At 59.5% G+C, this 22,518-nt stretch overlaps 1 protein-coding gene across 1 annotated transcript; it reads left to right on the top strand.

Moving 5' to 3' along the window:
* Nucleotides 1-105: 105 nt before the first annotated feature.
* On the top strand, nt 106-22,419 carry NPHS1 (NPHS1 adhesion molecule, nephrin). The gene is made up of 29 exons (XM_030543130.1): nt 106-222; nt 956-1,150; nt 1,436-1,558; nt 1,658-1,789; nt 2,853-2,934; nt 3,466-3,569; nt 7,836-7,957; nt 8,447-8,618; nt 10,198-10,355; nt 10,709-10,850; nt 11,305-11,429; nt 11,692-11,860; nt 12,152-12,281; nt 12,419-12,591; nt 13,580-13,720; nt 13,980-14,120; nt 14,193-14,314; nt 15,085-15,256; nt 15,702-15,858; nt 17,362-17,513; nt 17,652-17,763; nt 18,285-18,457; nt 18,681-18,731; nt 18,920-19,036; nt 19,157-19,181; nt 19,358-19,463; nt 21,671-21,779; nt 21,941-22,110; nt 22,269-22,419. Exons 1-29 carry the CDS (start codon nt 162-164, stop codon nt 22,401-22,403), a joined length of 3,771 nt encoding a protein of 1,256 aa, XP_030398990.1. The 5' UTR covers nt 106-161; the 3' UTR covers nt 22,404-22,419.
* The last annotated feature ends 99 nt before the right edge of the window (nt 22,420-22,518 follow it).

Genomic DNA, 22,518 nt, shown 5'->3' with positions numbered 1-22,518 from the left:
TGGGGCATGGGTGGGTGATGAAGGGCAGCACCCCCTAGTGCCAGGCTGGGAAGATGGGACACAGATGTATTTCAGTATATCTCCAACTGTATTTCAGATTCACAACCATCCACTGTGGTCCCAGTTTATCCTCCCAACCTGTCCCAGCAGCACTGGCGGGGATGGTGTCCAAGGGACCAGTCACCACGTTCCTCTGTCTTCTCCTTGGTGCCTTCACAAGAGGTGAGAGAACTTCCGCCGATGTTCTCTGCAGACGATCATCTCCAAGTAGTGCCAGGAGCCAGACATGGACCGACTCTCCCCTGCCACCCAGCCATCTGTTCCCCATTGCTCACAGATCTCCCAAACAAAATCCTGCCAGGCTGAATATTTCCATGATGGGTCTCGCTCCAGAGGTCACAATTTTTGTGAAGTTTCATTCAAATCTGTCTGAGCTTTTCTGAGTTACAACCAGAGGATCCCAAGCCCCAAAAGTCATCAGTGTCAGGGTTTTTTTGCCCAGCTGTAACGCCAAAACACCTGTACCAATTTCCTTCCAACTTGGCTTATTTTGGAGCTCTCACTGATATCTAAACAACAAGCCAAAAAAGATGAGAAATGGAATAAGGGGGTTTAAACTTATGGATATTTCCATCTGTATTTCCACCAATGATCCCATCAGAAATTTTGCATGTAAATCAATTGAGAAACTCTGGGACAATTTCTTTCAATTTTGGCTCACTTTGGAGTTCACAGAAAGATCTAAAGAACAGGCCAAGTTGGATGAAATAGAACAAAGGATTTAAAGTCACATGGTTCTTCAGCATATTGTATCTTTCTGAGCTTAGGCAAGAAGGTGGGCCAGAGTGGGAGATTCTGGTGTGTGATTTCCTGGAATAATTAATTAATATTCAAATTTGACACAAAATCTTTAAAAATTAGAGGTTAATTAAGTCCCTCCTCTTTCCTCTCCCAGGGGCCAGCACCCAGCAGGCTTTCAGAGTGGAGCCAGATAACATCACAGTCCTGGAAGGGGCTGTGGCTCTCTTGCAGTGCGTAGTGGACAATCCCTCAGGCGTGATCCAGTGGGTGAAGGATGGGTTGCTGCTAGGACCAGACACAAACATCCCTGGATTCCCCCGCTACAGTATGACGGGAGACCCCAGCAAAGGCGAGTGGGTTGGTCTGGCCTCCAGACAGCCAGCTGAGGCTAAGTGTGTCTATTCCTCCCACCCCCAATTCAGCCATTGTGGCTGCGAACCAGCTGTGCGGACACCTGTGTGTGTGAGAGCCCTGACTGGCCCAGTTCTAGGACTCCTGGGTTCTATCCCTGGCTCTAGGAGGGGAGTGAGGTCTAGTCGCTAGAGTGGGGCTGGGAGCTAGGAGCAGAGCCAGCAAAGAACCCAGGCGTCCGGGCCGTATAGATTCACCATTCCCTCTGTGTCCTGCCCAGCAGGGGAGCACCACCTGCGGATCATGGGCAGCCAGCTGGCAGACGACGGGGACTACGAATGCCAGGCGGGGCGCTCCGAAGAGAGCCCAGGCATTGTGTCGCGCACGGCGCTGCTCAGTGTGCTGGGTGAGCTGCCAGGCTGGGGGCGGGAGGGTAGCCTTGGCTCTGGGGAGCTGGGGGAGGGGAGACTCTTCAGGGCCATTCCTCCTTTCCCCTCCCCTGCAGTGCCCCCCAAGACACCCATCTTCAAGGAGTATGAGGCCAACAGCACCGTGACCTGGGTGGCCGGTGTGGAGTACAAGGTGACCTGCAGCGCCGGGGATGCCAAGCCGGCTGCAGAGATCTCCTTCAGCAAGGGTGAGTGCCCCCCATGGGTCTCATTGGGGGAGCTGAGCTGGAGGGGCCCATGGGTCTGATCCAGGGAGGGGGATGGGCTGGAGGGGCCCATGGGTCTGATCTGGGGGGGGATGGGCTGGAGGGGCCCATGGGTCTGATCTGGGGGGGATGGGCTGGAGGGACCCATGGGTCTGATCTGGGGGGGATGGGCTGGAGGGACCCATGGGTCTGATCGGGGGGGGGCTGGAGGGGCCCATGGGTCTGATCTGGGGGGGATGGGCTGGAGGGACCCATGGGTCTGATCTGGCGGAGGGATGGGCTGGAGGGGCCGATGGGTCTGATCCAGGGAGGGGGATGGGCTGGAGGGGCCCATGGGTCTGATCGGGGGGGGATGGGCTGGAGGGGCCCATGGGTCTGATCTGGGGGGGATGGGCTGGAGGGACCCATGGGTCTGATCTGGTAGAGGGATGGGCTGGAGGGGCCGATGGGTCTGATCCGGGGGTGAGGGGGTTGGGCTGGAGGGGCCCATGGGTCTGAATCTGGGGGGGGATGGGCTGGAGTGGCCAATGGGTCTGATCCGGGGGCGAGGGGGTTGGGCTGGAGGGGCCCATGGGTCTGATCTGAAGGGGGATGGGCTGGAGGGACCCATGGGTCTGATTGGGGGGGGATGGGCTGGAGGAGCCAATGGGTCTGATCAAGTAGAGGATGGGCTGGAGAGGCCGATGGGTCTGACTAGGGAGGGAGACTGGGCTGGAGGGGCCCCTGGGTCTGATCGGGGAGGGGAGACTGGGCTATTATATGAGGCCAGCACTCACCATATTGTACTATAATGTGAGAGGGTCTTTCTTTTTCCATATACACCCCCCTATCTAATCCAGCCCCTCTCCCTGGTATCTGGGCACCTGTCCCCCAGGGTGCACAGCTGTGGAGTGTCTCTCAATCATCCCATCCCATCCCCCTGGTATCTGGGCATCTCTTCCCCGGGACACACGGCCGTGGGGCTGCCCTCAGCAATGCTGTGATATGCTGGCCAGGGTGGGAGTGCTGGGAACCCCCCTCCCCTCACAACCCCTCCCGCCCCCAGGTGGCAGCCCCCTCCCTGACGTGTCGCACCAGGTGCACCCTGGGTCCAGCAAGAAGCTCTCCAGCACCGTTGCCGTGCTCAGGTGAGAGGGTCCAGGGATGCTCCCACCCCAGTCCCTTTCCCTGTTGGAGCAGGGATGCCCTGACTTAGCCAGGAGGTTGCCAGCCAGGTGCCCCCTTTCACACACCAGTGCGGTGCCCCCTTCCCTCCCCAGCTTCCACTAGCAGACCTGAGCCCTCTACAGCTCTGCTGGTGCCCCTCACTCCCAACCTGCAGCCCCTTGTAGGCGCTAGTTCAGGGGGAGGGGCAGACTTTTTGGCCCGAGGACCACATCGGGGTTGCGAAACTGTATGGAGGGTCGGGTAGGGAAGGTTGTGCCTCCCCAAACAGCCTGGCCCCCACCCCCTATCCTCCCCCTCCCCCTTCCCAGCCCCTGACTGCCTCCCTCAGAACCCCTGACCCATCCAACCCCCCTGCTCCTTGTCCCCTGACTGGCCAGAGTGTTGGTGGCGGGGAAAACTGAGGCTGCAGGGGAGGGAAGACAGCAGGGGAGTGGCCGTAGTTTGCCCACCTCTGCGCTAGTTGGTATAGCCCGTTCCCCTTCTGTCCCCAGGATCACCCCACAGAGCTTGGACAACGGGAAGCGTCTGGTCTGTGCAGCCACAAATGAGGCCATCTCGGCCTCTGTGGTGGCTGGCTTCACCATGAACATCTTGTGTGAGTAACGCCCACCATGCCCCGGGTGTCCCTCCAATCTCTGTGGGGACTCATTCACAGCTGGAGACACCAGTGAAAGGGTTAAAAAGATCCCCACAGCCATATTCTCCTGCATGTACATCAGCTCCACCTATCAGCTGACACTCAGTGGCTCCCCACTTAAAATATAAGCCTCACCCTCTTCTCTCCTGGGTGTCTCCCCTTCCATAGCCTGCACCCAGCTGTAGTGTTTGCCTCTGGCTCTTCCTGTTTGCAGGCTTTCTGTTTACCACAATTAATTCATCAAGGAGACTATATAAATTGACCTCTCAGTCATTAACCCTTAGGAAAAGATAGGAGGTGACATTTATATAAATCAACTCTCAATGGCTCACCCTGAAAACAATGAGGTCCTGGAGACTCCTGTTGACTCATGTATATAAGTCGCCCTCTCAAAGTTTAACCCTTCGGACAATGAGGCTACAAAGCCTTGTGTATATAAGTTGGCCCTTCAGTGTTTAACTGTTAGAACAATGGGGATTGGAAGACAAGGAACCGTCACAGAAAGAGGAGAGGAAGATGAGTTGGGTCTAGTATTTCAGTTGACCCCTCAACCATTAGTCTGTGGCGCTCTGAGGAGGTGACTCATTGGTAATCCCTACAGCAATGATTTTCTGAAGAGCTGAGGTTGGCCCATGGATGTACTTTGAGCCCTCAGAACAAGATGTGGAATCCCTTCACGGACTGCATTGCAGACAACTTTTTATTTCAGAAAGTTGAAAAAGCTACTGGGGGGAAGCTGTTCTAGACTTGATTTTAACAAATAGGGAGGAACTCGTTGAGAATTTGAAAGTAGAAGGAAGCTTGGGTGAAAGTGATCATGAAATCATAGAGTTTGCAATTCTAAGGAAGGGTAGAAGGGAGTACAGCAAAATAGAGACAATGGATTTCAGGAAGGCGGATTTTGGTAAGCTCAGAGAGCTGACAGGTAAGGTCCCATGGGAATCAAGACTGAGGGGAAAAACAACTGAGGAGAGTTGGCAGTTATTCAAAGGGACACTATTAAGGGCCCAAAAGCAAGCTATTCCGCTGTTCAAAGGGACACTATTAAGGGCCCAAAAGCAAGCTATTCCGATGGGTAGGAAAGATAGAAAACGTGGCAAAAGACCACCTTGACTTAACCACAAGATCTTGCATGACCTACAAAATAAGAAGGAGTCATATAAAAAATGGAAACTAGGTCAGATTACAAAGGATGAATATAGGCAAATAACACAGGAATGCAGGGGCAATATTAGAAAGGCAAAGGCACAAAATGGGAATAAAGCTATGGGAATAAAGGGAAACAAGAAGACTTTTTATCAATACATTAGAAGCAAGAGGAAGACCAAGGACAGGGTAGGCCCACTGCTCAGTGAGGAGGGGGAAACAGTAACAGGAAACTTGGAAATGGCAGAGATGCTTAATGACTTCTTTGTTTCGGTCTTCACTGAGAAGTCTGAAGGAATGTCTAGTATAGTGAATGCTTACTGGAAGACGGTAGGTTTAGAAGATAAAATAAAAAAAGAGCAAGTTAAAAATCACTTAGAAAAATTAGATGCCTGCAAGTCACCAGGGCCTGATGAAATGCATCCTAGAATACTCAAGGAGTTAATAGAGGAGGTATCTGAGCCTCTAGCTATTATCTTTGGAAAGTCATGGGAGACGGGAGAGATTCCAGAAGACTGGAAAAGGGCAACTATAGTGCCCATCTATAAAAAGGGAAATAAAAACAACCCAGGAAACTACAGACCAGTTAGTTTAACTTCTGTGCCAGGGAAGATAATGGAGCAAGTAATAAAAGAAATCATCTGCAAACACTTGGAAGGTGGTAAGGTGATAGGGACTAGCCAGCATGGATTTGTAAAGAACAAATTGTGTCAAACCAATCTGATAGCTTTCTTTGATAGGATAACGAGTCTTGTGGATAAGGGAGAAGCGGTGGATGTGGTATACCTAGACTTTAGTAAGGCATTTGATACGGTCTCGCATGATATTCTTATAGATAAACTAGGAAAGTACAATTTAGATGGGGCTACTATAAGGTGGGTGCATAACTGGCTGGATAACCTTACTCAGAGAGTAGTTGTTAATGGCTCCCAATCCTGCTGGAAAGGTATAACAAGTGAGGTTCCGCAGGGGTCTGTTTTGGGACCGGCTCTGTTCAATATCTTCATCAACAACTTAGATGTTGGCATAGAAAGTACGCTTATTAAGTTTGCAGACGATACCAAACTGGGAGGGATTGCAACTGCTTTGGAGGACAGGGTCAAAATTCAAAATGATCTGGACAAATTGGAGAAATGGTCTGAGGTAAACAGGATGGAGTTTAACAAAGACAAATGCAAAGTGCTCCACTTAGGAAGGAACAATCAGTTTCACACATACAGAATGGGAAGAGACTGTCTAGGAAGGAGTACGGCAGAAAGAGATCTAGGGGTCATAGTGGACCACAAGCTAAACATGAGTCAACAGTGTGATACTGTTGCAAAAAAAGCAAACGTGATTCTGGGATGCATTAACAGGTGTGTTGTAAACAAGACACGAGAAGTCATTCTTCCGCTCTACTCTGCGCTGGTTAGGCCTCAACTGGAGTATTGTGTCCAGTTCTGGGCACCGCATTTCAAGAAAGATGTGGAGAAATTGGAGAGGGTCCAGAGAAGAGCAACAAGAATGATTAAAGGTCTTGAGAACATGACCTATGAAGGAAGGCTGAAGGAATTGGGTTTATTTAGTTTGGAAAAGAGAAGACTGAGAGGGGACGTGATAGCAGTTTTCAGGTATCTAAAAGGGTGTCATCAGGAGGAGGGAGAAAACTTGTTCACTTTAGCCTCTAATGATAGAACAAGAAGCAATGGGCTTAAACTTCAGCAAGGGAGATTTAGGTTGGACATTAGGAAAAAGTTCCTAACTGTCAGGGTAGTTAAATACTGGAATAAATTGCCTAGGGAGGTTGTGGAATCTCCATCTCTGGAGATATTTAAGAGTAGGTTAGATAAATGTCTATCAGGGTTGGTCTAGACAGTATTTGGTCCTGCCATGAGGGCAGGGTTCTGGACTCGATGACCTCTCGAGGTCCCTTCCAGTCCTAGAGTCTATGAGTCTATGAATCTATAAGCTGGCCTTTTCTGTGATCAACTCTCAGGAGAATGAGGGGTCAGCTGCAGTGTATATAAACTGGACCCTCACCTCTTAACCTCTAGAACCCTGAGGAATTGGGGGCCTGTGTCTCAGTCAACCCATCCTCAGTTACTCCTTAAAGCAATGGAGAGTCAAAGCTGAGGATGTGACCATCACCCCACCACCATTAACTTCACTCCCTATATAAGTCGACCCCCTTAACCATCAACCCCTAGAAGACTGAGGTTCTGAAGGGGAAGAGCTGGCATATATAAGTCGACCCTTCAATAAGTAATGCTGAGAGCACCAAGGAGCTGTATTTTGAGTATATAAGTCAACCCCTGAACTGTTAACCCTGTGAGTGCTAGAGATGAAATGGGTATAGAATGCCAAACCCTAACCATTAACCCGTACTGCACCAAGGAGCCAGAGATGCTAGGAGGGTCTGTCTCTAGCTGGCTCGAGGAACAGGGGATACATTGGTGTGGGATTGGAGGGGCTGGAGAATTCTCCCTGCTCCAACCCTACTCTGGGGAAACCCAGAGGCATAGGGCTCTGCCCCCCAGTTGGCAAACGGGGTGGGGAAGATTATTTGATGGGGAGGTGATTCCACATCCGCTCATCTCCAGCATGAGAGTCATTAGGCAGCTCATTAAACAGCTTAATTATACACCTAGCACTCCGGGCTGTTCCCCTCCCCAAGCACCCTGATGAGCAAGCAGCTGCAGGAGGCCCCAGGCCATGGAGGGGGCCCTGCAGTGGGGAGAGGACTGTGCATGTTTCAGGCATCCTTCCCATCCCCTTGTCTGTCTGTCCAGGTCCATCCCCTTCTCTGTCCCCCCCCCCACTACCTCCCTTCTGTCCGATGCCCCGAGTCAGCTCCCTGACCATACTGCTACCCCTCACAGCTACAAGATCTGTCTGCCCCCCGGAGTGGGGTGGGGGGCAGCATATTTCAGCTCCAATTGACTGGGGCCAGCTACGCCTGTCTTCCCAGTCCCCCAGCTGGCCTGACTGACTCCTCACCCTGGTGGCAGGACATGGCACTGTTGTGCCACAAGGGAATGCCCCTGAGCACAGGCTGCACCAGGGTTCCCCCACCATCCGTCCTTGTCTCTTCGCCCCCAGTCCCACCTCAGCCACCCACCATTGAAGGATACAAACGCCCCCAAATCAAAGCTGGAGAGACCCTGAAACTCACCTGCATCTCGCTGAGCGGGAACCCACTGGCCACGCTGCAATGGCTAAAGGTAACAAGGAGAATGGACAGCAGGGGTTGTGGGTCGGGAGTGAGGGGCATTGGCAGAACTCGGGGGAACCCAGGGCTGGGCTAGCAAGGCCTGCAGGTCGGGAGTGAGGAACACTGGTAGAGCTGTGTAGGGGAAAGCCCAGGGCTGGACTAGGAGGGGCTGCGGGTTGTGAGTGAGGGGCACCAGCAGAGCTAGTGGGGGCAGGGCTTGGCTACCAGGGGCTGCAGGTCAGGAGAGAGAGACACTGGCAGAGCTGTGGGGGGGAGCCCAGGGCTGGGCTAGCAGGGGCTGCAGGTCAGGAGTGAAGGGCACAGGTAGTGCTGTGGGGGGGAACCCAGGGCTGGGCTAGCAGGGGGCTGCAGGCCAGGAGTGAGGGGCACCAGCAGAGCTGTGTGGGGGAGCCGAGGGCTGCGTGTTAGCACAGGGCTGCGGGTCAGGAGTGAGGGGCACCGGCAGAGCCGTGGGGGACGCTAGCCCATGTCCCCGCAGAACGGGAACGTGGTTTCCACCAGCTGGGAGACAGAGGATGCCAGCGGCGCCTCCCGCAGCCTCCTGACCCTCAGCATCAAACCCGAGGACAATGGGGCTCAGCTGCACTGTGAAGCCACGAACCAGGTGTCACCCCTGCCCCTGGTGGCCAGTGTCACCCTGCGTGTGGTCTGTGAGTGCCGCTTCCATCCCCCCGGCACCCTGTGACCCCCAGCACTCCCTGCTGGCCAGTGTCATTCTGCATGTGGTCTGTGAATGCCCCCCCCCAGCACCCTGCGCCCCCCAGCGCCTCTGGACTGCCTCCCGGCTTTAACCCACCAGGCAGCACCCTGCTTCCCCCAGCACTCCCTGCTGGCCAGTGTCATTCTGCGTGTGGTCTGTGAATGCCCCCCCCCCCAGCACCCTGCGCCCCCCAGCGCCTCTGGACTGCCTCCCGGCTTTAACCCACCAGGCAGCGCCCTGCTTCCCCCAGTGGCCCCTGCTGGCCAGTGTCATTCTGCGTGTGGTCTGTGAATGCCCCCCCCCAGCACCCTGCGCCCCTCAGCGCCTCTGGACTGCCTCCCGGCTTTAACCCACCAGGCAGCGCCCTGCTTCCCCCAGTGGCCCCTGCTGGCCAGTGTCATTCTCCGTGTGGTCTGTGAATGCCCACCCCCCCCAGCACCCTGCGCCCCCCAGCACCTCTGGACTGCCTCCCGGCTTTAACCCACCAGGCAGCGCCCTGCTTCCCCCAGTGGCCCCTGCTGGCCAGTATCATTCTGCGTGTCGTCTGTGAATGCCCCCCACCCCCCAGCACCCTGCGCCCCCCAGCGCCTCTGGACTGCCTCCCGGCTTTAACCTCCAGGCAGCGACCTGCTTCCCCCAGTGGCCCCTGCTGGCCAGTATCATTCTGCGTGTGATCTGTGAATGCCCCCCAGCACCCTGCGCCCCCCAGCGCCTCTGGACTGCCTCCTGGCTTTAACCCACCAGGCAGCGACCTGCTTCCCCCAGTGGCCCCTGCTGGCCAGTGTCATTCTGCGTGTGATCTGTGAATGCCCCTCCCCCCCAGCACCCTGCGCCCCCCAGCGCCTCTGGACTGCCTCCTGGCTTTAACCTCCAGGCAGCGACCTGCTTCCCCCAGACTCCCTGCTGGCCAGTGTCATTCTGCGTGTGGTCTGTGAGTGCCTCACCCCCAGCCCCCCAGCACCCTGTGCCCCCCAGCACTCCCTGCTGGCCAGTATCATTCTGTGTGTGGTCTGTGGGTGCCCCCCCAACTCCCCCCAGCACCCTGTGCCTCCCAGCGCCTCTGGACTGCCTCCCGGCTTTAACCCACCAGCACCCTGCTCCCCCCAGACTCCCTGCTGGCCAGTGTCATTCTGCGTGTGATCTGTGAATGCCCACCCCCAGCACCCTGTGCCTCCCAGCGCCTCTGGACTGCCTCCCGGCTTTAACCCCCAGGCAGCGACCTGCTTCCCCCAGTGGCCCCTGCTGGCCAGTGTCATTCTGCGTGTGATCTGTGAATGCCCCCCCCCCGCACTCTGCGCCCCCCAGCGCCTCTGGACTGCCTCCTGGCTTTAACCCACCAGCACCCTGCTCCCCCCCGACTCCCTGCTGGCCAGCGTCACCCTGTGTGTGGTCTGTGACTGCCCCCCACAGCGTCCCCTGGTCGATGAGGCTGGGTCAGGCTGGAGTAGCTGGGAGTAGGGAGCTCCCTCCAATCCTGCTCCCCTGGCAGTGGCTGGGTCTGCAGTTCTGAGGTCTCTCCCCCTCCCCAGTTCTCCCCACAGAGGTTTCCATCCTGGGCTCCAGCAGCACCCCGGAGAACAAGCAGATCTCGCTGTCCTGCTCCACCACCCCCAGCAACCCCCCGGTGCAGCTGCGCTGGTGGCTGGGGTGGCGGGAGCTCACCACCACCGAGGTCACCATCACTGAGGTCAGTCCCCAGCCACAGCCGCCCAGAGCTGCCCCACCTGCTGCCCCAACGGCCACCAGAGGGGGAGACATTGAGCCAGGGGAAACTGGGAGGGGCTGGGAGCCAGGACTCCTGGGTTCTCTCCCTGAATCTTTTGTGAATTTCAATGAGCTCCTCCCATTATGGGTAATTCAGTTTCTCTCTCTGCATAACAATAGTGATGGTCACTGTCCCTGCCCCCTACGCCAGCCAGTCCCCCTAGGACAGATCAGGGCCAGTGTCCCCTGGAGGGAACAGGCCCTGGGCCCCATTTCCTGCCCCCAAGCCCGCCAGGCCCCAGGAGCAGGGGCTGGGTGCCGGGTTCTCTCCCGCAGGCAGCGCACGGCGGGACAGTGACCGTCTCCAACCTGACACACATGGCCCGGCGCGAAGAGAACGAGCTGCCCCTCACCTGCGAGGCCTTCAATGAGGTCATGCTTTTCACTCGCAGCACCAGCCTGCTCCTCAGTGTGCAGTGTGAGCCCCCACCCAGGGCGGGGGGGTGCCAGTGGGTGGGGGGGCTGGGCAGGCTGCGAGGCAGGGTGGAGCGGGGTAGGAGGAGGGCTGGAGGAAGGGGAGGGGGCAGGGAGGGATGAGGGGGCAGTGGGGGGGGATAGTGGGGTGGGGCTGGAGTGAGAGCAAAGGGCGCTGGGGGCAGAGGAAGTGGAGGACTGGAGGTGTGGAAACGCCCCCTGTGGAGACTTAAGACCCCCTCAAGTCCCCACCTATGTGGAATCCCCACCCACCAGCGGCCCAGTCCCATCTCACCCCTGCCTGGGGCACATGGCCAGATCTACAGGTGGAGAGGGGTCCTGGGGAAGGGGGGGCTGCACCCCCTGTGATGCTGTTGGGGACGGGGGAGCTGACATAGGTTGTCATGGCAACACAGGAGTTGATTGACATTAACCCTCTTTTTGTTCCCCATCCCTAGACCCACCCCAGAAGGTTTGGATTGAGGCCCCGCCCCCTCACAGCCGATTCCGGGCTGGCACTAAGGTCAGGCTGACCTGCTTTGCCAGTGGGGGAAACCCGGCCCCCCGCCTCGTCTGGATCAAGGTTATGAGGGGGCACCAGGCCATGGGGGGCTCAGCAGGGGGTACTGTGCTGTGAGGAGTGGAGCGGGGAGCTCAGCTGTAGCACCATAGTGCAGGCAATGGGGTGGAGGCTCAGTGGGGGGCAGTCTCCCTTTGGAATGAGCTCCAACCTAGCCCAGAGCCCTACCCATGGGGTGTTATATGCGGCTGTTTCCCAGCTGCCCCGCTCCAGAGGTAGTTGCATCTGTGCATCACTCACTGGGCTCTGGGCTCTCTCCCGACAGGACACCAAGTCCCTCAAGGAGGGGACCCAGGTGGCCTCTGGCAAGATCGTCTCCAAAGAGCTGATCCTGACCACCAGCCCCAGCGACAACCTGGCCATCTACCGCTGCAACGCCTCCAATGGCGGCAAGAGCCCGGCACTCACAGCCCAGACCCGCCTCCATGTCCAGTGTGCGTCTTTGGCCCTTGGGGTAGGGGGAGGAGAGGGGCGGTGTGTACACAAGGTGGAGTCAAGTAAACCCACCCCTTAAGGGCACAGCACCCCCATTGGGTGGTGACAGCAACGCACCAGTCTAGGGTGACCAGACAGCAAGTGTGAAAAATCGGGACGGGGGTGGGAGGTAATAGGAGCCTACATAAGAAAAAGACCCAAAAATTGGGACTGTCCCTATAAAATCAGGACATCTGGTCACCCTACACCAGTCTCAGTTCTGCCCCTTTGCTCTCCCCGCCCACACCCAGTCCCCCCCATAGATGTGAAGATCACGACCATGGCCAAGGAGGTGCGACGTGGCCAGACACTGACCCTGACCTGCGTCACCGGCAGCAGCAACCCCTTTGCCACCCTGGCCTGGTTCAAGGACGCAGAGAAGTAAGAGAGGGTGCCCCTCACTCCTGACCCGCAGCCCCCTGCTGTCCCAGCCCTGGGCTCCCCCTACTTGGCTCTACCGGTGCCCCTCACTCCTGACCCACAACCCCCTGCTGTCCCATCTTTTGCTGCTCTTTCAGGCTGAAGGGTGTGGATCTGGGCCAGAAGCCGGCAGAGTTCGGGGGTCTCTCCACCTCGGGGAAGGTGACCCTGGTAGTGTCATCCTCTGACAATGGGCTGCGGGTGACATGCCAGGCCTACAGCTCCATCCTGGCTGAGGCTGTCAACACCTTCTACAAGCTCAACATCCTGTGTGAGAGCTTTCCCTGCCTGGGGATAGGGTGCACCGTGCTGCGGGAAGCAGGGCAGGGGCTCAGCAGGGGGCGCTGTGCTGCAGGGAGGGCAGGGGCTCAGCAGGGGGCGCTGTGCTGCAGGGCGTGGGGTGGAGGCTCTCTGTGCTGCAGGGAGTAGGGGGCTCAGCAGGGGGTGCCGTGCTGCAGGGAGGGCAGGGGCTCAGCAGGGGGCGCTGTGCTGCAGGGCGTGGGGTGGAGGCTCTCTGTGCTGCAGGGAGTAGGGGGCTCAGCAGGGGGCGCTGTGCTGCAGGGCGTGGGGTGGAGGCTCTCTGTGCTGCAGGGAGTAGGGGGCTCAGCAGGGGGCGCTGTGTTGCAGGTATCAGGGCAGGGGCTTAGCTGGGGGCGCTGTGTGCAGGGAGCAGGTGGGGGCTCAGCAGTGCTGCGGGCAGTGGTGTGGCGACTTGACAGGGGGCGCTGTGCTGCAGGGAGTAGGGGGCTCAGCAGGGGGCGCTGTGCTGCAGGGCGTGGGGTGGAGGCTCTCTGTGCTGCAGGGAGTAGGGGGCTCAGCAGGGGGCGCTGTGCTGCAGGGCGTGGGGTGGAGGCTCTCTGTGCTGCAGGGAGGGCAGGGGCTCAGCAGGGGGCTCTGTGCTGCAGGGAGTAGGGGGCTCAGCAGGGGGCGCTGTGTTGCAGGTATCAGGGCAGGGGCTTAGCTGGGGGCGCTGTGTGCAGGGAGCAGGTGGGGGCTCAGCAGGGACGCCGTGCTGCGGGCAGTGGTGTGGCGACTTGACAGGGGGTATTCTGCTGCAGGGAGCAGGTGGAGGGCTCAGCAGTGGGGAACTGTGATGCAGGGAGGGGCCAGAGGCTAAGCAGGGGGCTACAGGCTGCAGGGAGCAGGCAGCGGCAGGGGTCAGCAGGGGGCACTGTGCTGCAGGGAGCAGGGCAGGGGGCCCAGCAGGGGCACTGAGTAGGGCGGGGTCTCAGTTGCTGCTGCCCCCTGTGTGGCCCCAGATCCCCCCGAGTTCTCGTCAAAACAGCCGGCCGTGGTCCAGGGTGTGGAACACGGAGCCGTGGAGCTGCCCCTGCACGTCTCTGCCAACCCCCCCAAATTGAGCTGCAGCTGGAGCTTCCGTGGGGAGGTCCTGAAACCAGGTGTGTGGTGGGGGAGTGCTGAGATGAGGTGTGTGTGGGGGGTGCTGAGACCAGGTGTGTGTGGGGGGGGCGCTGAGACCAGGTGTGTGTGGGGGGAGGCACTGAACCAGGTGTGGGTGGGTGGTGGGGCACTGAAACCAGGTGTGTGGTGCAGGAGAGGCGCTGAGACCAGGTGTGGGGGAGGCTCTGGGAGGGCGCTGTCCCTGCCCAAGCTGGGCATAGCGTCCCTGCATCACTCCTCTCTCTGTCTCTCTCACAGAGGGGTCCCCCCGGCACCACCTGCGAGCAGGGGGCAGCCTGGCCATCTGGAACCTGAGCCGGGCCGATATGGGTCAGTACCGGGCACGGTGCCAGAACCCTGAGGGGCGGAACGAGACCCACCTCCAGCTGGACGTGCACTGTGAGTTCCACCCCCCGCTGCCCCCTGACCTCAGTGCCCCCTTCTAACCCCTGCCCTCTCTCTGCCCCCCAGATGCCCCCTCCATCCGCAGCCTGGGGGACCCCGTCTATGTGGACCTGGGCGCCACAGCTGAGCTTGTATGCATAGCCGATGCCAACCCCATCCCTGCGGGCATGTTCCAGTGGACATGGCTGGTAAGGGGGGGCTGCTCTGGCAGCATCTCTCAAAGGGGCATAAGCCACCTGTGACCTTTGCCACCTGGCTGCCCCCTCTGACGTTTGTCATCTCCTGATCTCTGACCTTTGACATCTCTTATGTGACCTTTGTCTCCTCTGACCTTTTAATTTAGCTTATGGTCTCTGACCTCTGACCCTCACGTACACAAGTCTGCCCTTTGCCCTCTGATTTGTGACCTTTGCACTTTCCCATCCCTGACCTGTGCCCTCTGACCCCTCTCTCCAAACTTTAAGGTTTGCTGTCACCCATCTAGCCATTGACCTCCCCAAGGTGGCTTTTGACCCATGCAGTTATGTGGGTGACCTTTGCCCCGGTGGCAACCTTTGTCTCCACTCTGACCTTTGCCCTCTCCTATTTGATCTCTGCACAGAATTCTGATGTGTCTTATGTGATCCTTGTCCCTCACTGGCCTTTTTTATTTCTTTTGACACCTTTGACCCTCATTTACCCGGATCTACCCTTTGCCCCATGACCTTTGCACCTTCCCCCTCCATGACCTGTGACCTTTGACCCTCTACTGAACTTTCATTTTTCTCTAACCTTTAACATTTGCCATTGCCCATCCAACTGCTGACCTCCCCAATGTGGCCTTTGAGCCATGCAAATATCAGGAAGATCTTTGACCCCTCTGACCTTTGTCATCTGTGGTAACCTTTGACCCCTCTGACCTTTGCCCTGCCTGGTTTGTCTTCCCCGCCTGTGCCTGCTGACCCTGGCTTTCCCGCAGGGGGCAGAGGAGCGCAGCCTGGAGGAGCTGGAGCTGGAGCCGGAGGCCTCGGGGGCTGTGGGGCGGCTGCGGATCCGGGGGGCCCGGCAGGCACAGGCCGGGCTCTATGAGTGCCGCGTGGACAACGGGCTGCCCCCCCCAGCCCGGGGCAGCGCCCGCCTCATCGTGCGCTGTGGGTGCCCCATGCAGACCCCCCCCCAGGGACCCCCCCCCAAAACCCCCACTCCCAGGGCCTTTGACTCACTGGTCCCCCACCTCAGAGATCTCCCCACTCTCTGCCCCTACCCCACCTTGAGGATCCACCACATGCACTGCTTCTCCATCCCGGGGACCCCCCCAGCCTCTCTTGTGCCCCCACCACCTTATAACCCCCTCTCCAGGGACCCCCCCCGAGAACAAACCAGAACCCAGCACCCCTTGATGTGACCTTTGCCCATCCCCTCTGATCTCTTCCGTCCCTCCTTCAAACCCCCTCCCTTGGGGAACCCCTTGAAGCCTGGGGGACCCCCCCCACAGAACATTCCCCTCCCCAGGGACTTCCCTGCCCCTCCAAGGCCCTTCCAACTCTTCCCCCACCCCGATTCCCAGACTACCATTCATTCTCTCTCTCCCTGCAGTCAAGCCAGAGATTGAAAAGGGCATGGGGCTGGGGAAGGTGGCCATGCCCGGGGATGGGAGCTCGCCTGCCACCCTGCAGTGCCGTGCCCAGGGGGTCCCCAGCGTGAAATTCAGCTGGGAAAAGAACGGAGCAGCCCTGCACCCTGACAACCCCAGGTAGGAGGGGGCCCAGCATGTGTGAGGAGAGGAGGGGACATGAAACCCCACAGACCCGTGCAACCCCGCCAATATGGGCAGAGACTCCCCGGGGCATTGGGTCAAGCTGGCTGGGGTTGATTAGTCCCTGGCACACAGGCATTGGGAAGCTCTGAGCTTGGCATAGAGAAGCAAAGTCAGAGACTCAGCCAATCTTGCACTGCTCCTGCCCGGCTCTGTCCTTTTCCAGCTCCATCTCACTGGCAGTGCCAGGGCACAGCTGGGCATTGCTCCAAAAGCTGGCCCTTATCCCAGGCATCTGGCGAACAGTCATCCGCCTCCTGCAGACCCCGGGATCCACGTAGGGTGACAAGACAGGAAGCATGAAAAATCAGAGCGGCAGGGGGAATAGTTGCATATATAAGACAAAGCCCCTAGTACTGGGACATCTGGTCACCCAAGACCCATGTCCTCTGCCAGCCGGAGCTTGCCAGGGACTCTGTCAATTGGCTCCATTACAAAAACTCCCCCACTGCAGGGCACCGCTTTCCTGAGCAGCTGGAATTTAGGGCCACCTGCCAGTGGCAGGAGAAGGCTGAAAGGATCCAACTTTCATCCCTAAATGCTGATCACTGTCGATTTCACTGCCCACACCCTGGCCAATGCAATATGCCCGGGAATTTATGAATGATGCTGGCTGAGACCTTGGGAGAGGCTGCTTTTCAGCAAGTTGTTTAACATATTTTGGCAGGTGACCTTGGCGATTTGTGTTTTCACAGTTAATCAAGCTTTCACTTTTGGAATCTTACCAGCTACTGGCATCAAATCATGATTCTCCCCCCAACCCCCATTATTTCCCACAACTGTGAAAACGTCAGCTGATAAAAATGGGAAAAAATGCTTTAAAATAAACATTGCGATTGTCTGGCAAAAGTACCAAAACTAAAATCTGCCAGAGAAAAAGATTCTTTGTTAAGAATTGCTGGTCCCAGATTTCACCACTAGGGTCACTTGACGATAACGAGCTTCTGGGGACCCGGGTCGGTTCCAGCCAGTCCTTTAACCTCCCCAGCCAGCTCTGGGACACACACACCCCATGCCTCTGATGCTGCTCCAAGACCAGCGTGTTAGCCCTTTTTCACCCCTGGGAGAGTGACATGAAGCAGAAAGGTAAACTGAGGCAGGCACCAGCTTCATAAATATGTGACAGAAAATTCCTGCTTTGTCACAGTAATGACTGGCAGAGGCAGACCCTCATTCTAATGTGCCCCTCATTGCGTGGACAAAGGGCACACCAGTGAGACCCCAACCCTGGTGAGTGCTCCCCCACAACCCCTCCTCCTTAGACTACCAGTGGGGTCTCTGACCTACCCCCCCCTTGAGTTTGCTGCTTCCATCCTGCTTCTGATGCGATTCCTGGTTCTCATCCAGTCTCCGTCCTGATCAAATCCTTGTTCTAGTCCCGTCCCTGTTCTGATTCAGCACCTGGGTCTGGGCTGACCCCAGTTCCACCCCCACCCCCAGGTACACGGAGCGCACGTGGCACGAGGGCACCTGGCACAGCAGCACCCTGACAATCGCCAATGTCAGCGCCATGCACGACTACGCCACCTTCACTTGCCGTGCCAGCAACGCACTGGGCACCGACAAACTGGACATCCAGCTCCTCAGCACAAGTACGGCCCGGGAGGGCTGTGGGTCAGGCATGCGGGGGAGGGAGGCCAGGGCTGGGCTAGCAGAGGCTGCAGATCAGGAATGAGGGGCACCGGCAGAGCAGGGTGATCTCTCTCTCTCTCTTTCTCCTGCCTCTGCAGGCCCCCCCGACCCCCCCACGGGGTTGAAGGTCGTGAGTGTCACCCACAATTCAGCCACCCTGGAGTGGATCCCTGGATTTGATGGGGGGCTGCCCCAGAGATTCCGCATCAGGTGGGGAGCAGTGGTGTGGGGTGGAGGAGGCAAGGATGGGGTTGGAGGGGACTCTGGATGGGCAGTAGGAGGATGAAGAGGGGGTTGTGGGGTGGGAACAGTGGGGCTCAGAGCTGGGGGGCTGGCATGGGTGGGGGGAGGAGGAGGAGGGTGGGGACAGTAGGGCTCACAGCTGGGAAGCTGGTGTGGGTCGGGGAGGAGGAGGAAGCTAGGGGGCTCAGGGCTGAAGAGGAGGGGCTGGGGAGGCTCAGAGCTAGGGGGCTGGCATTGGTGAGGGGAGGAGGAAGAGGCCAGGGACAGTGGGGCTCAGAGCTAGGGGGCTGGTGTGGTTGTGGGAGGATGACAGGGCTGGGGGCAGGGATAGCGGGGCTCATAGCTAGGGACTGGCATGGGTGGGGGAGGAGGAGGGGCTGGGAGGCTCAGAGCTAGGGGGGCTGGCATGGATGGAGCCATTGGGTGGGGATGGATGAGGTGCCTCCCCCCCCCAGGGTCTGGGGTGCCTCACCACCTGTGTCCCTCAGGTATCGCTGGCCAGGCGCCCCCGGTGCCCTGTACATGGATGTGTTCCCCGCCCAGACCCCCGCATTCACCCTGACGGGGCTGAGCCCAGCCACCCCCTACAGTATTGGTGTCAGCGCCCACAACACCCTGGGGGAGAGCACCCAGGGCCCCAGCATCACCATCACCACCGCAGGTAGGGGGTGCCTTGCTGGGGGAGGCAGGGGGTGCCAGGCTAGGGGAATGGGAGTCCCAGAAGGAGGCACTGTGTGGTGGCAGCAGGTGTAATAGGGGCCCTGTGCTGGAATGGGCAGGGGGCTGTGCTGAGATGGAGGCAGTCGTGCTGTGCAGAGGTGGGGGCTCAGCTGGTGAGGGGGTGTCTGTGGGTTTCGACCCTGACGGAGCTGATGTCGTTTCAGAGCTGCCCTTAGAGGAGCCACCAGTTGTGGAGCCTGAAGTGCCGAAAACAGGTGGGTACTGGAAGGGGTGGAGAGCCCAGACTCCCGGGTTCTGTCACAGCTCTGGGAGGGGAGTGGGGTCTGGTGGTCAGAGTGAGGGACAGGCTGGCTCAGGGGGTGGCAAATGGGACGCCAGGTGTTTCCCCTCTGGCGGATGCTGGCTCCTGGCCGCTCTGTGACACTTTCCTTTGCTTTCCCAGAAGCCCTGTCGTGGCCCCCGGCCCTCACTGGGGGACTGAGTGCACTGGGGGCCTTGCTGCTGCTCTCTAATGCTGCTCTCCTCACCTGCCTGCTCAGACGGCACCAGACCTGGGCAGGTAATTTCCCACCCCCCTGGACCAGGGCACTGCCCTTGGGAAGCTCACAGCACCAAACAGTCTCCCCTCAATGAGGCCCAACCTGGGCTGATCCTTGCTGTTTTCTGGTTCTGACTGCAGGTGTCCGGGAGGAGGCGAAGGAGAGGTGAGTGTCAGGGGCAGGGCACATGGGGGGCAGGCAGTTCTGTGAATCCTGTCACACTATGACACCCTAACACAGACACACGGCGCTCCCAGCTCCAACCACTAGACCCCCCCCCCTCCTCTTCCAGAGGTGGGGAGAGGATCTAGGCATCCTTGCTCCCACCCTTTGCCTTTCAGGAGGAAGCCCAGTGCTGGGAATGACTACAACTTGGGGGAAGCAGTGAATCCAGGAGCATGGCAGACACTCCTGGACAGTTACTCAGAAAGGAGTGCGTCCTCTGGGGTGAGAGAATGAGGGAGTGGGGCGGGTGGGGAGATCAGCAGGAGCGTCGTGCTGCTGGGAGTGGGGCATGCTGCGGAGGCAGGTCGAGGGACTCAGCAGGGGTAGGGGCTCAGTATGCGGTGTTGTGCTGAAGGGACCTCAGCAGGGGGTGCTGTGCTGCAGGGAGCAGGGCGGGGGTTCAGCAGGGGGCGCTGTGCTGCAGGGAGCAGGGCGGGGGTTCAGCAGGGGGCGCTGTGCTGTGGGGAGCAGAGTGGGGGCTCAGCAGGGGGTGCTGGGCTGTGGGGAGCATGGTGGGAGGGCTCAGTAGGAGGTGCTGGGCTGCAGGGAGCGGGGCAGGGGCTCAGCAGGGGGCGCTGTGCTGCAGGGAGCAGGGCGGGGGTTCAGCAGGGGGCGCTGTGCTGTGGGGAGCATGGCGGGAGGGCTCAGCAGGGGGCTTAGCAGGGGGCGCTATGCTGCAGGGAGCAGGGTGGGGGCTCAGTAGGGGGCGCTGTGCTGCAGGGAGCAGAGTGGGGGCTCAGCAGGGGTGCTGGGCTGTGGGGAGCATGGTGGGAGGGCTCAACAGGGGGTGCTGGGCTGCAGGGAGCGGGGCAGGTGCTCAGCAGGGGGTGCTGGGCTGCGGGGATGAGGGTGGGGGCTCAGCAGGTGGCACTGGGCACGGGCTCAGCAGGGGGCTGTGCTGCTGGGAGCAGGATGGGGGGCTCAGCAGGGGGTGCTGTGCTGCAGGGAGCAAGGTGGGGGGCTCAGCAGGGGGCACTGTGCTGTGGGGAGCAGGATGGGGGGCTCAGCAGGGAGCTGTGCTGTGGGGAGCAGGGCTCAGCAGGGGGCACTGCTGTGGGGAGCAGGGTGGGAGGGTCAGCAGGGAGCTGTGCTGTGGGGAGGGCTCAGCAGGGGGTGCGGTGCTGCAGGGAGCAAGGTGGGGGGCTCAGCAGGGGGCACTGTGCTGTGGGGAGCAGGATGGGGGGCTCAGCAGGGAGCTGTGCTGTGGGGAGCAGGGCTCAGCAGGGGGCACTGTGCTGTGTGGAGCAGGGTGGGAGGCTCAGCAGGGAGCTGTGCTGTGGAGAGCAGGGCTCAGCAGGGAGTGCGGTGCCGCGGGGAGTATGGTGGGGGGCTCAGCAGGGAGCTGTGCTGTGGGGAGCAGGGCTCAGCAGGGGGTGCGGTGCTGCGGGAAGCAGGGTGGGGGGCTCAGCAGGGAGCTGTGCTGTGGGAAGCAGGGTAGAGGGCTCAGCAGGGGGCACTGTGCTGTGGGGAGCAGGATGGGGGGCTCAGCAGGGAGCTGTGCTGTGGGGAGCAGGGCTCAGCAGGGGGCACTGTGCTGTGTGGAGCAGGGTGGGAGGCTCAGCAGGGAGCTGTGCTGTGGAGAGCAGGGCTCAGCAGGGAGTGCGGTGCCGCGGGGAGTATGGTGGGGGGCTCAGCAGGGAGCTGTGCTGTGGGGAGCAGGGCTCAGCAGGGGGTGCGGTGCTGCGGGAAGCAGGGTGGGGGGCTCAGCAGGGAGCTGTGCTGTGGGAAGCAGGGTAGAGGGCTCAGCAGGGGGCTGTGCTGTGGGGAGCAGGGCTCAGCAGGGGGTGCGGTGCTGCGGGAAGCAGGGTGGGGGGCTCAGCAGGGAGCTGTGCTGTGGGGAGCAGGGCTCAGCAGGGGGAACTGCGCTGTGGGGAGCAGGTGGGAGGCTCAGCAGGGAGCTGTGCTGTGGGGAGCAGGGCTCAGCAGGGGGCTCAGCAGGGGGTGCAGTGCTGCAGGGAGCAGGGTGGGGGGCTCAGCAGGGAGCTGTGCTGTGGGGAGCAGGGCTCAACAGGGGGTGCGGTGCTGCGGGAAGCAGGGTGGGGGGCTCAGCAGGGAGCTGTGCTGTGGGAAGCAGGGTAGAGGGCTCAGCAGGGGGCTGTGCTGTGGGGAGCAGGGCTCAGCAGGGGGTGCGGTGCTGCGGGAAGCAGGGTGGGGGGCTCAGCAGGGAGCTGTGCTGTGGGAAGCAGGGTAGAGGGCTCAGCAGGGGGCTGTGCTGCAGGGGGGCTCAGCTGACAGGTGAGGGTTGGGTCTGGCCTGGCGGGGAAGGAAAGATGCCAGAGTTGGGGGTTACAGGGCACGTGCACTAGCAGAAAAGGAGCAGGGTCAGGCAGTCATAGAAGGGGATGTGGGAGCCAGAACTCCTGGGTTCTCTTTTTAGGGGCTAGTGTTCCCTTAGCATGTGACAGGGTCTCTCTGTGGCTCCCCTGTAGGGCAGTTCCATGGGCATCTGGGCAAGGTACGTGCCCAGCCGTGAGTATCAACCCCAGCTGCCCCCACACCCCGAGAGAGCCGAGGGGGAGACAGATGCCAGCACCACAGGTGGGTGTGAGGTGTCAGAACTGGTGCCCCCTAGAGGGGACAGCCCCCCTGCCCCATTCCCTGCCCCCCAAGTCTGGGAGTCCCCACCCTGGGGCTGAATCAGATCCAGCACCTGCTAGAGGGGAAAGGCTCCGTAGTCCTTTGCTGTGATCCACCCACAGGTCCCTCTGCCATTCCGGACTCTGGGTTTCCTGCACGCTGGCTCAGCCCCTTGGGCCCCCATGAATACGAGGATGTGATGGAGCCTGGGGTCTATGAGGAACTGGGGGCACTACACCTGCGAGCTGCTGCCCCACTGTCCCCAGGGGCACTACCCTGCCAGGATGATGTGGTGAGTGGCCATCCACCCAGCTTCAACAGGACTTCTGGGTTCTGACTCTGCTTCAGGGAGGGGAGTGGTGTGTAGTGGTCAGAGCAAGGAGTCACGACTCCTGGGTTCTCTGCCTGGCTCAGCAAGGGATTGGCATGACAAGCTCTCTCTCTTCCCAGGGCACATATCCATGGAGGGGCTGGTCCCAGGCTGGCTCTGAGGAACCCCTGAGGATCTACGACCAGGTGGCAGATACCCCACCCCCTAGGGCAGATGAGGGGCTGCCCTTTGAGCTAAGAGGGGAGCTGGTGTGAGGGGGTCTAGGCTGGGGGCCTGGTGTCTGTCTGACCATAGAATAAACCACCTGAACCCCATGGTGCCTGGACCTGGCCACTGTTGTATGAGGGACAATGGGGAACAGGGTGAGGG

Source organism: Gopherus evgoodei, unplaced genomic scaffold, assembly GCF_007399415.2.
Source record: "Gopherus evgoodei ecotype Sinaloan lineage unplaced genomic scaffold, rGopEvg1_v1.p scaffold_31_arrow_ctg1, whole genome shotgun sequence".
Taxonomy (NCBI): Eukaryota; Metazoa; Chordata; order Testudines; family Testudinidae; genus Gopherus; species Gopherus evgoodei.
This window is presented reverse-complemented; position numbering and strand designations above follow the sequence as displayed.

Bases quoted from the DNA above. Each gene is read 5' to 3' on its own strand.
- NPHS1 (XM_030543130.1), top strand. From the start codon at position 162: ATGGTGTCCAAGGGACCAGTCACCACGTTCCTCTGTCTTCTCCTTGGT. The intron at 2,935-3,465 runs GTGAGAGGGTCC...TTCTGTCCCCAG, and splicing joins AGCACCGTTGCCGTGCTCAG to GATCACCCCACAGAGCTTGG. The intron at 17,514-17,651 runs GTACGGCCCGGG...CTGCCTCTGCAG, and splicing joins CATCCAGCTCCTCAGCACAA to GCCCCCCCGACCCCCCCACG.